At 44.3% G+C, this 13,479-nt stretch overlaps 1 protein-coding gene across 1 annotated transcript; it reads left to right on the plus strand.

The window, feature by feature from the left end:
• Positions 1–2,165: 2,165 nt before the first annotated feature.
• lingo4b (leucine rich repeat and Ig domain containing 4b) lies at positions 2,166–8,240 on the plus strand. Its single transcript, XM_086153859.1, has 3 exons — positions 2,166–2,347; positions 4,064–4,173; positions 4,384–8,240. Exon 3 carries the CDS (start codon positions 4,396–4,398, stop codon positions 6,205–6,207), a length of 1,812 nt encoding a protein of 603 aa, XP_086009985.1. The 5' UTR covers positions 2,166–2,347; positions 4,064–4,173; positions 4,384–4,395; the 3' UTR covers positions 6,208–8,240.
• Positions 8,241–13,479: the final 5,239 nt, after the last annotated feature.

Below are 13,479 nucleotides of genomic sequence, written 5' to 3' on the forward strand. Positions count from 1 at the left end.
AATCCTTGTAAAATTTCTGCCTCATCCTCTTCTTCTTCCTCCTCCTCATCATCATGTCATGTTTGTTTCTATCAGAGACGGAGAAGGAAGAGGAGGAGGGGTGAATTAAATCTGGACGGTTGGCGTCGCCAGGGGTTACGTCAGATTGGCTTCCATATTGTTTTGGAGGGGAGGAGGTTCCTCCTAGTTACGCAAATAGGATTTTGTGGGTCACGTGGGCTCCGGGAAGGAAAAAAATACTTTATTGTTCAGGTTGGATGAACAGAACAGTGAGTCGGGAAGAAGGAGAGGAGGAGGATCTGGACTGATTTAACAATTTAGCAACTAAAAAAAAAAATCCTTTGCATCCATTCTGTAACGCAGCTGGGGAGGGGCGGGGCTTAACCGAAGGGGGAGCTGTCAATCAAACAACCAGTCACCCTGTCATTCTCACCGACAGAGAATCTGAATAATTTTCAAGTCACACAAAGTCAGACCTGCCGTTCTGGATGAGGCTCTGGAAGGTTCCACCCTGAGAACCGGAGGAATAGTAGACACGCCTGCCGCTGGAAGCTGATTGGACGAGAGACACGGAACAAAGGAAGGAAAAAAGACCAAAAACAGGAATTGAAGCGACCTTTCAAGATAAAACTTTGAATCTATCGGGATTTATACGGTTGCCATGGAGACACCAAAAGTGTTAATGTGACGGGGATCTGCGGGATCACATGACTGATCCGGAGTCAACAGCCGCCCCAAATTTAAAGATATCCAGGAACGCTGAGGGAGGGTAATAGAAATATTTAACCTAATCGCCACGGTAACCCAACCTCCCTTTCCACGCAGGGCGACAAATAAGTCAATTACAGATCCGATTATTCCCGGGCTTTCTGATTGAACGGGCTCGGCGCCCACCGTAACCATGAGGTGGCGACCCCCATTTATGTTAGGGGAGGGTGGTGTGCTCTGATTGGCCGACGAGGCCTCGGCAACTGACTCCGCCCCCTGCTGGAGATATCGCGCACCTGCCTGCCTCCGTCTCTCACAAGTCGGGGGGGGGATCAGGACCCCCAACACACACACACACACACACACACACACACACACACACACACACACACTCACACACACATACACAAGGCCTATATTTGTATTTTCATGTTTGGGGCTTAAGTCTGTTTACATCAAGTTAAAAATGAACCGGTGATTCTGAATGACTCAGTGATTCTATGATTCTTTCAGGACTCGATTAACGGGACTTGGTGATTCTGTGATTCTATGACTCAGTGATTTTTCCTGTCATTCTTCCCGTGATTCTTGGTAACTCTGAGTGATTCTCTGAGGTTCCTCTTGGGATTCTCAATGACTTGGTTATTCCTGTGATTCTTTTGATGAACCCTCCAGTGATTCTAAATGACTCACTGGGATTCTCTTTGACTCTGTGATTGTCAGTGATTCTTCCAATGATTCTAAGTGATTCTTCCAGTGACTTGGTGATTTTAGGTGACTCTTCCTGTGACTCAATGATTCTCTACGACTTGGTGATTCTTACGATGATTCTCAGTGTTTCTGAGTAACTATCTATGATTCTTCCTGTGGTTCTTGGTGACTGTTTGTGATTCTTTAAGTGATTCTCAATGATTCTCAGTGACTCGCTGATTGCTGTAGTTCTTTGTGTTTTACGGTGATTCCTCCAGTAATTTTCGGTGATTCTTCTCGTTTAGTGATTCTGCGACTCTTAGTGATTCTTCCAGTGATTCTCACAGATTCTCAGTGATTCTTCCAGGGATTCAAGCAATTCCCATTGATTCTTTCAGTGACTCGTTGATTTGTCGTGCCTCCCGGTGGGTGATGCAGTGTGTGGTTGTTAAGAGTTGCGTAGTTATAAAGCATGCAGTGTTGCGTATTCGTGCCCTCTGTTGTTTTGTGACTTTGTGCGTTGCTGTGTAGTTGTGTGTCGGCCGGCGTCGTGCAGCGCAGCATGGGGTTGTGCGTCGCAGGAGGCTGCAGCTGCTGCAGGTCAGACCCTCCTCTCTATTTGGAGCTGCCTCCTCTTTATGGCGGCTGCTCTTTAATCTGCTGGCGGGCGAAGGGGCGGGCCGGCGGGACGGGACGGACGCCCCCCCCTTTTGTTTTCGCTCGCCGCCGCCCTCAGACTCTCACTCTGCCCGCGCTCTGCTCGGATCAACGCCAGCGCCCGAACGGCTCGGAGACCCGCAGGACCAGGAAGGAGTGGACTTCTTTGGTTTTTAATCTCCGTCTCTCCGAGGAGCGTCCTCCCTTGGGGGTGAAGGAGGAGGGAGGCTGGAGTTGGATTTTCCAACTTCTCCCACTTTTGACCTCCCAAAATAAGACTCCTGGCTTTAAGGTTGGCTTTCTGATTGATTGATGATTGATCTTTTCTTTGTGATTTCTGTATTTGAGGGTTTATTTTGTCATTTCTGTTTTCTGCGGGTTAATTTCTTAGGGACTTCTTTCCAGAGTACATCCATTTCCGGAGGTATTATTGATCTATGAACGATTCTTAAGATTGATTTTGACAAGTTGTTGGTGATTTTGGGGTTGAATGGTTCACTGAACAGATGACTGTAACAAGGGTGAATTGACATCTGGCATTAAATCAGCGTTAAATCGACGTCTAAATCGACATCAGACATGGCTCGACGTCTGTCGGACTTTAAATCAACATCTAAGGTGACGTCTCCTTGAGGTTACATGGACATTAGCGTTAATTTGTCCTCTGTCTGACGTTAAATCAACGTCTACATCAATGTTTGACTGAAATCAAATCAACATTAAATTGATTGAAGTCAAACAGACTTTTAAAATGATGTCTGTTTGAGGTTACGTTGACAACAGACATGAAATCGATGTTTTTTTTACATTAATGTTTGCCTTTGAAACGACCTCTAAAGTGACATCCATTCGAGGTTACATTGACATTTGACATTAAATTGTTGTTTGTCTGAATAAATTAATGTCTAAATCCACACCTGACGACGCCATTCTTCTGTTAACATCTAAATCAACGTCTGACTTTAAATGGATGCTAAATTGACATCCGTTCGAAGTTACGTTGGACGTTTGACGTTAAATTGCCGTTTGTCTGACATTAAATATATGTCTAAACCAATGTCTGACACCAAATCCACATCTGAATGGACATCAGACAAGAAAGCAATAAAGCATTAAAATTACGATCAGAATCGCCGTCTGTGTTGCGTTAAATTGACCTTTGATCGAACTCTGTCGGACATTTAGCAAATGTTTGGCGCCGCCGGCTTTCCCTTGGTTTCGCCGTGTCCTCGGATCAACCCGATCGGGACGGTAACGTCGTTCTCGGAGGTTCTCCGTGTTCCTTAAAAGCAGTTCACCGGGAGGTTCCGGCCCCCCCGGCGGGTCCCAGCTGTCCGGTCCTCATCTGGGGCAGCAGGAGGAGGAGGGCTGGACCATGTGTGGAACCCCGGGGGGTTAAGTGCTGCCTGAGGAGCGTTCCATCCCGCGGGGGGAGGCGGGGCGGTCCTGGATAGAAAGTGAGATATTCTTTGATAATCAGTTAAGTGGGGGATTTCAGGCGGCGGAGATGTAGGCCGACATCTGCTGCGCCGCCCCGTGCCCAAACATCAGCAGGCCTCCACATGCATAACATATTATTATTATTGTTATTATTATTGAAGCAACGGGATCGGACTGAGACCCCGATTCGATTTTGACTTCCTGCTCGACATTCCTGCCTCTCAAATCTATCGGGTTTGCAAGAGGCCCCGGAACGTACCATTCTCCATATTAATGTCTACGACATGTGAATACGTGATATATCTATTTTAAGAAGCCGACATGGCTTCTTCTTCTTCTTCTTCTTCTTCTCGCTCCTCCTCGAAGTGAAAGTGTGCGGCTCCTCCCCTGCGATGGCGTCGGACAGCTGCTGCTAAATGAATCATTTAAAGAGCCGTTCGCTCGCTTGCGAGTCCATTTGCACACTGAAGTCGCCAGGAAAGTTTTTGCACGCTGAAGGGCGTTGGCGCCATCCTCATGAATATTTGACCCCTTCATCATCACCTCTTTTTCTTTTGTCTTCCCTCAGGTGGCAGTAGAGGGCATGCTACCGAGTGAACCGCCACTGGAACCCGAACCCAGCAGGACCACGACTTGACCGTCACTGGTTATGAGAATCTGTGCCTCCAGACTGAAAAGGTGATTGTCAAGGAACAGCGCTGCTGCTTGCTTGATGAATGAATGCATAATTTGGGCGCAGAAACAAAGAGTTAAAGTTTGTTTCCATTGTCCCTTTGAGATCTGCCCCAAGTGGCCATCTCCAGATGTACACTTAGGGACTTATCGATTCGGCAGCATGAGGTGACTGGTAGAAGGCCTACGTAACCCGGGCTCTGTGTGTCTCCTCAGACCGGGGGTACGATGTTCGTGGAGTCAGTTGTTCGATGGGGGGCGTGGTCCATCCTGCTCCGGGCCGGGCTTGGCGCCTCGGCCGCCAGCTGCGTTCCCCGCTGCGTCTGCCGGCCCGAGCTCAAAGAAGTGACCTGCTCAGGACGCCACCTGAGCTCGGTGCCGGAGGGTTTCCCCGGCGACGTCAGGCTTTTGGATTTGTCCTTCAACAAGGTGAAGACGGTGGGGCGGCGGCAGTTCGCCGGGCTGATGCAGCTCCAGGAGCTGGACCTAAGTGACAACAGCATCTCCATGATCGAGGTGGAGGCTTTCCAGGGCCTGCAGAGTCTGAGGACACTCCGGATTCGGAACAATCGACTCAAGATCCTCCCGGTTGGGGTCTTCTCTGGCCTGACGGGTCTGCGCTACCTGGACTTAAGCCAGAACGAGATCCTGGTCTTTCTGGACTATACCTTCAAAGAGATGGTGAGCCTACAGATGCTGGAGGCCGCAGAGAACGACTTGGTCTTCATCTCGCAGCGGGCTTTCTTCGGCCTGCAGAGCCTTCAAGAGCTCAACCTGGACAGGAGTAACCTGACCTCCATCCCCACCGAGGCACTGTCCCAGCTTCAGGGTCTGACCCGGCTGCGGATGCTGCGCCTCACCATCTCCACGCTTCCCAACAACGCTTTCCGCCGCCTCCACCGCCTGCAAAGCCTCGTCATTGCCAACTGGCCGGCTCTGGACACGGTGGCGAGCAACAGCCTGATTGGACTCAACCTGACCTCGCTGGTCATCAGCAGCTGTAACCTGAGCGCCGTTCCCTACTCAGCGCTCCGGCACCTGGTCTATCTGCGCCTCCTGGATCTGTCCTACAACCCCATCACCGTAATCCGGGGGAATCTCCTCGGGGACCTCCTGAGACTCCAGGAGCTCCATCTCGCCGGGGGGAGCCTGCAGGTGATTGAGCCGGGCGCCTTCAGGGGGCTGGCCTACTTCCGCATGCTCAACGTGACGTCCAACCAGCTCGCCACCTTGGAGGAAACCGCCTTCCACTCGGTTGGGAACCTTCAGGTGCTGCGGTTGGACGGGAACCCTTTGGCGTGCGACTGCCGCCTCTTCTGGGTGGTCCGCCGCCGGCTGCGCTTGAACTTTGACGGACGCCAGCCAACGTGTACCTCCCCTGAAGTCGTGCGGCAGCGGGAGTTCCGGGACTTTTCGGAGAAGGAGCTCCCGCGGCTATTCACCTGCCGCCCGGCTCGGATCCTGGACCGGCGTCCACAGGAGGCACGGGTGGAGGAAGGCACCACGGTCCTCTTCTCCTGTAAAGCGGACGGAGATCCACTGCCGGCCATCACATGGATCTCCTCCCTTAAGAACGTGGTTTCACCCACTGGGCGCATCAGGGCTCTGCCAAACGGAACTTTGGAGGTACGTTTTGCGCAGGTCCACGACAGCGGAACCTACCAGTGTCTGGCGGGAAACGCTGCCGGCAATGACAGCCTGACAGTCGGACTGTACGTGAAGGGGGTTCCTCGGAATCGGTCCGTCCCTTTGTTCGCCGAGGAAGGGTGGCCAGAGCCTCCCAACCCGCAGGCTGCCAACTCCTCGGCCCAGATGGCCAGGCCATACCCCTTTGATGCCAAGACCCTCATCATCGCCACTACCATGGGCTTCCTGTCCTTCCTCAGCTCGGTGGCCATTTGCTTCGTCTTCATGTTCTTCTGGAGTCAGAGCAAAGGCCAGATCAAGCATACAGCCACCATCGACTTCGTCCCCCGCTCTTCCATGGGCGGAGGAGGGGACGGCGGCGACGGCGGCAGGTTCACCATGAAGCTCATCTGAAACGGACTTCTGCTGGACTCAGGCTGGGGGGGGGCAGGATCCGTCCCTTCCTCAGATTTTAGAGGGAAAAGTGGACTCTGAGCGATGTCACGCTAATTCCTGGCAAACCGAGAATGAGTTAACATGTCCGACGGGTGTCCCAAAACATGCCACATCTGACATGTGGCGCCCCTTCACTTCCCTTCAGGAGATGATGGTCACGCTCCTGAACACGGTAGCTAATACTAGCTAGCCGTCGCTCTGGAGGAGGGTTGGAGGGTCATTACTTTCCCTGCTCATTGATGACAACAAAAAGGCCCATCCATGTTCCACAATTGGCTTTACAGCGAGTTCTACTGTATCTGCGCCACGGTATGTTCCAACTTGGACGTCAAATCCCTCCGGTGTGTCTGAGGCAGGCTTTGGTCTGTGCAGATTTCCAAATTTGATGACCCTCTGCCTTTCTTAAATTATGGGATTCCATCCCAGGTAAAAAGTATCTAGTAAGTAAGCAATGACTACAATATGGCGTCCGGCGGAGGGAGGGTCAAAAGGATCCAGGGGGGGAAAAGACCAAAAAAACGAAAAACCAAAATGTGGTTCTTACCCTTTCCTGTTCCATGGCGTCTGTTCAGATAACTGGGTGGTTCCACATGGTTCCACGTGGTTCATGTTGCTTGCTCGCCGCCCGCCAGGAATACGTGTCACCTCAAATCACTGGAGCAGGAAGCTTGCAAGGGACTGTCCAACAAACTCTGTAGCATGTGACACTTTTCACACTTTTAGTATGTGTGTGTGTGTGTGTGTGTGTGTGTGTGTGTGTCTGTGTGTGTGTTTATGTGTAGGGAGGGTCATCACTAATACATTCACCAGAGGTTTCCAGGATTGTCCAAAACATACCAGGTGCTTGTCCGAACGTACAAATCCACAAGCTTTACGTCTTCACTCGCCAACAGAAGCCAACTTTGGCAGTTGCTCCTTTGACCTCTGGGGGTCTATTTCGGCCCCTGGGGGGCAGGGGTCGACCTCCAAGACCCTCAGTTCATCTCCGGTTGTTGCACTTTTACCACCTGGAAGAAGAAAAAAAAAAAGCTCTACATACACATCGACGCGGTGGAGCAGTTGTTTGTTAGAAAAAAAAAAAGGCAAATTTTTCTTTGTCTTCTACTTTTATTTTGAAAAGCCCAGGAGGCCGAGACATCGCTTGACCATGACCCTGGGCTTGGTTTTCTATTATTTATTTTAGTTTATAAAAAATGTTAAAAAAGGTTTTACACCAATCAGACGTCTCAACTGTGAGTAGAACTGGGAAAGATGTAGAGTCAAATTAAATGATATTATACTGTAATAAAATCATTATTTAAAAAAAATGGCTTTGATTAAATCATCAAAAACACATTTTAATTCAATTTGACGATGAATAAATTTATTCAATTCTTATTTTATTAGGTTAATTTGAATTATTTGAACATGAAAATTTGGCAACAAATATGATTATATATATTTAAATATATGCCTATATATATATAATCATATAATGTATACATTACAACATAAATAATATATCATTTTATAAAAATATTATCTGAAAATGAACAATGAGCTAGTTTAATATACACATATATATATATATATATATATACATATATATAAAAATAAAACTTTAACCCTTTGTGCATCATCATACTTATAAACAGTAAAAGCCTCTTATTCATACTAACTCAGGCCGATGGTGGTTTTAAATGTTTGCTCATTGAATTCAACATTTTTTTAATTTTTATTAGTTATTTTTTGATATCCGAATTGAACGTTCTGGTGAAACCCATGTGCCTCGGTAAGGACGGACAGAATGCCGCCGGTCTGCGAGTCGCCCACCGCTTCACGTCCAACACACTGGTCACGTGACTTCAGACACAAAGGTATCACAGGTGACGCTCAGGAGACAGGGTTCCTATTACTACGTTATTATAATGTTAATATTATTACGATTATTATTTCACTACGTTGTTGTTTTTGTTTTTTTTCATCTTCGGTCATTAAAAGCTTCTGTTTGAATCCGTGCGTCTGATTCTTCAATGCCCTTTGTGTCATTCTGTCACTTTTTCTGAAGAAAAATGGCGATTCTAGAGGGAGGTTTCATGAAAATAAACTTTCCAGATTTTTTCAGTTTTATTTCTATTTTTGGGGCAGATTTTCATTTTCTTTTTGATAATTTATCTTTTTAGATTGAATGGTTTCATGCAAATTTTATTTTTTCTACATGCTTTACGGTACCTACCTTTCACAGATTTGAAATCCCATTTTCGTAGCTGACTTCTTTTATTTTCTGATCCTTAGTATTTTCTTGCAGATTTTATTGTCTTCTACTTTTTTCTAGAAAATAATTTTTACTTGATGTTTTCTCACAGTTTTTGAATTTATAATTTCTTTTATTATTTTTTTTCAATTTTTGGTATTTTCTTGCCGATTATAAGTTTCAAATGTTCAAAGTAATTTGTAAATTATTCATTTTTTCAGATTTTCTTTTCCTTGCAGAATTTGAGGTGATCTCTTGGATTTTAAAATATTTTTATGCAACAAGATACATCTACTCAGGGCCCCATTTTTCAGACAGGAAACAGATGTTTGCAGATGACATTGTGATGTTTGGTAAGAGCAAGGAGCAGGTAAAGGAACATCCAGAGAGATGGAGGGGTGATCCGGAGAAACAGAATACATGTGTGTGAATGAGAGGAACCCGAGAGGAGTCCGAGAGGAACGGAGAAGGTGGAGGAGAGGGGGAGGAATCATGGTGAGCAGGTTTGAACGGGTGGAGAAAACTATCAGGTATGAAAAAGGGAGAAGATGGAGGTGAAGAGCAGCCGTGGCATCTGGTTTGGAGGATGGAGAGGATCAGGAAGGAGTCCATCAGAGGGACAGCACATGGTAGATGTTCTGGAGATATTTGGGCAAAGGAGAAGATATGGGTTGAATGAAGTTGGAGCAGGTCTGGAGGAAGACCAGAGAGGAGCTTCATGGATGACAGGAAGGAGGACAGGAAGTTAGTTGGTGTGAGAGGGGAGGGTGAGATGGGGGAGGTGATTGGCTGAGGAGCCCAAAGGAATAGAAGAAGAAATGACTTCCAGAATAGGGATGACATACATACACAGAATGAGATGAACAGAACAGAAGAAGAAGTGGAGGAGGAGGAAGAAGAGGAGAAGAAAGAGAAGGAGGAAAAGGAGAACAAGGAGGAGGATGAGGAGTAGGAGAAGGAGGAGAGGGTATTTTCTTTCCTTTCCATCCAGTTTCTCTCTGATCCTGTTTTTATGTCACAACTTCAGATCTTCTTCCCTTTAAACCATGAAAAGAGAAACTTCTCTGCAGCCTCCTTCTGCCCGTAGACTCGCCTTGCTGTCTTACACTTCCTGTTTGGCCTCTTCCTCCTCCTGCTTCTCCTCTTCCTCTTTCTCCTCTTCCTCCTCCCCGGCAGGATAACCCAGATATGAGCTGAATTAAAAAAAGGAGTAGATGAAGTGCGTACCCGGGGTCACGTGTCCTCGGCCGGCTTTGGAGCTGGATTAGCTCGGCGGCCCTCAATCTGGAATATAGGTCTGTCGGCCTGCCGCCGAGCTGCCGCGACCCGATTGGATGGGGGGTGGGGGGGGGGATAGCGGCAATGTTTATAAGCCCCGCCTCCTCCTGGCTCGCCTCTGCTGACATGATGGTCCGTTAGCATCGAGTGAAGTCGTCCGTCTGTGTTTCACTTTGCACAGCAGGTGGAGGGGCTCAAAATAAAAGCATCAGAAGCGCCTGACCTCTGACCATTTTAATGTGTGCAATTCAATTTCACAGACCAATTTGCCGTTTTCCAATTTACTTGTTTTTATTTTTATTTTTTAATTTTTCTTTCCAAAATTTATTGTTGATTTTATTTATCTTTTCATCATTTTCACATATTTTTCTTTCTTTAAAATTCAATTGATTATTTAATTCATCCTGTTTTATTGATTCCCGTGGGGAAATTTGTTCACAACAATTAACCCATCATGGATGAACCATGAGCAGTCGGCTGCTGTCCACCAGCACCAGGGGAGCAGTTCAGGGTTCAGTTCTTGCTCAACAATACTTGACACGCGAGGAGGAACCAGGAATCAAACCAGAAATGTTCAGTTCCAAAGAGGATTGCCTCCTGAGCCACACCTCACCTAATAATATATATTTTCAAAATTAATTGTGAATTTTGATGTATTTTCTATCATTTTCACAGTTCTTAAAATAAATTTTTATTTTTATTTTATAGTATTTAATATTTTTTTTATAGAAATTGACTTTGGATTTTATATAATTTTTCAATATTTCACACATTTTTTCATGATTTTGAATTGCTTAAATTTTATATTATTATATTTTCCTTTTCTTCAGAAATGCATTTTTGATTTTACTTTTAATTGATCTTATTTTGCATATAGTTGAATTACTTTAATATTTTTAATACAGTGTCTTTTTAAAAAAGGTATTGTTGATTTTACTTTTTTTTAGATAAGACCTTTTCCTTTTTTTGTCATTCTTTTCATTTTCATCTGTATATTTTTATTGCTATCATGCTAAGATATTTATTTTCCACCTTAAGGTTTGTTTGTTTTTTGAGTAATTGTCTTAGATCACCTTCAATTTATTTCAAGTCACTTCTTGTTGATTCCATACTTCCAAAAAGTACAGACCCAGGTGGGTTTTCATTAATTGAAACTAATTTCACTTAACTAAACTTGATTCAATTTAATTTAATACCATTTAACTTTAATTTAAATGAATTTAACTCGTCAGGTTTGACTGAAATTAAATAAAAAGTATCTTATAATCCCCTATAACTGGGATGATGATTACCTGCATTCACTTCAGTCTTTGCTGTGCATTTTGGACGTCTTCAGTTACATAGCGCCCCCTCGTGGACACATTAAGAACTGACACTATTAACGACATAAATTAAACAATCACTTAATTCATCAATTTCATATTTAGACTTTAATACTTCATTATATGTATACTTTAATTATCTGGTGATCTGCCACCTTACCTATTTGTATTTGTTTATATTTAAATTCACTTGTTTTGTGACTTACAAGGATGATTTCACATTGAAATTTTTATCAACTGACTACTAAATTATCATAAATCACATTCAAACATAAATATTTCTCTCTACTCTCTCCTTTCTTTATCTTCGTGTATTATTTATCTTTTTTTCCCTTTGAAGTTGGGAAGCGCTGATTAAACCCCGACATCCCCCGAAGTCGTTAGCATCTCTGGTATCATTAGCATCAATTAGCCTAATTAGCATTGATTTGCTGCATTCTGTGATTGACAGAGGAGAGACTGGGGCTGATTGTAAGTGGAGAAGGAAGTCAGTGCCCATACACACACACACACACACACACACACACACAGCAAATTAAGAAATGATTTGCTCCCACTTTCATGTCCTTTTTTTTCAATTTTTCAATTTCATAAGTTGTGATGTTTTTCAGAAGTTTGAAGGGAATTTTACAAACAAGAAATTGTTCATTTTTTTCTGCTTTCTGCTTTTCATTTTTAACGTTTCTTTAGTTTTTGTTTTATTTATTTTGGTTCTTATTTTCAATTTTATTGAATATATTATGTTAATGTTGTTGTTTTTTACTTCGTTTTGTTTTGTATTATTAATTTTTTATTTCCTCGTGATATTTTGTTTATTTATTTTTTTATATTTGTTATACATATATGATATTTTTATCATTAATACTATGCTTTTTCTGTCTGTTTTTTTAAACCATTTTTTGATTCTTTTGTTTTTTTTTAATGTTTTTTGCTATTGTATTTTTTTTTAGTTGGCTTTAATTTTATTTTGCTAAATTTTGCTTATTTCTTTTCATTTTCTGTTATTTTTCAGCAGCAGAAACAGGCAGCAGAGAAACAGGTAAACCTGTTTCTCTGCTGCCACCTAGCGGAAATACACCACACATGGCTGGAGTATGATGTCATTGCCGCTTTCAGTTGAACATGAAGTATCGTAATATTTTCAAATTTGTTTTTAAAGGTGGTGTTTAAAGTAGAATAAAGAGCAAAACACCCTATCCACTACTTTTTCAACATGTATTTATTTTTAAAGCGACTGTGCCCACTGTGTGAGTTTTATCATTACTCTTGAAGAGGCCAATCACAAAACTAAAAAATGGATAGCTACACGGCCACCAGACCAAATCAAATCCATTTACACTCATTCTGTTCATTGGCATGATGTTCACTTACCCTTTTTCCATTTTTAGTCAGTTTGCACAGTGTCTATTTGCACCACAACCATTATGCTATTTTCTCTTGAACCATGTCCATTGCCACGTCATTTTATGTGCCCCGTGAGAACGTCCATAAGGTCTGAGTGTCTTAAAATAAATAAGTCAAATATGTGCTTCGACCATAAACAATATTTCTCACAATTCATCCCGATCATTTTACCCCCGAAGTGACGGCATACCACCATTAGATTGCAGTGTATCCACATCAATGCGATTTGTACAATCTATGTCAGCATTTTGACACCAAGAGCAGAGTCAATAATGCCAAAGTTTCCAGAAAAACAACACATTGTCCAAGGATTAAAAGCCAAACTATGATGGCAGCAGAATATGTTCACAAAATCCGCATCAAAAACACTGCAGCAGCGAAAGCTATCTTTATCGTGGCTGAAGTAATCACGCATCGTTGATGATAACCTCCATGCTGTTCTACGGATCCCCTCAGCACAAGACCTAAAACCAGACACTGACGCACTGGTCATGGAAAAACGGTGTCAGGCATCTGGTCAGAAAATGCATAGGTAACTCTTTTCACCGAAAAACTTGACACCCTCGCTCTACATCCATTTGCCATTTACACACTTTTCACTTGGACGATCTCCATTTGCACCTCGTTCACGTTCGCTATCATAATTTGACGTAAAGTGGCTGAAGGAGGTGGGTGGTGTAGAAAATCACCATGTCCAAGAACTCCTACAATGCCTTGACCGAGGCTGGGTCAGGAAAGTCCTGCACTGCTTGCACTTTCAAAGGCAATGGGACAACGCCTTGTGGCGAAATGAGATGACCCAAGACGTCAATCACCAGCAGTCCAAACTGACACTTAACTGGGTTGACTATGAGGCCATGTTCGTTTGAATGACGGAAAGCCTGTGTCAGGTGCTCGAGGTGCTCATCAGCCACCTGCTGGCCACCAGGTGTCGTCAAGGTGGATGAACATGAAAGCAAGGTCATGCAGCACCGAGTCCACGAGTCTCTTAAA

The sequence above is a fragment of the Fistularia commersonii genome, chromosome 10, assembly GCF_037954325.1.
Source record: "Fistularia commersonii isolate RoL2024-O1a breed Wild chromosome 10, RoL_Fcom_v1.0, whole genome shotgun sequence".
In the NCBI taxonomy this organism is placed as follows: Eukaryota; Metazoa; Chordata; class Actinopteri; order Syngnathiformes; family Fistulariidae; genus Fistularia; species Fistularia commersonii.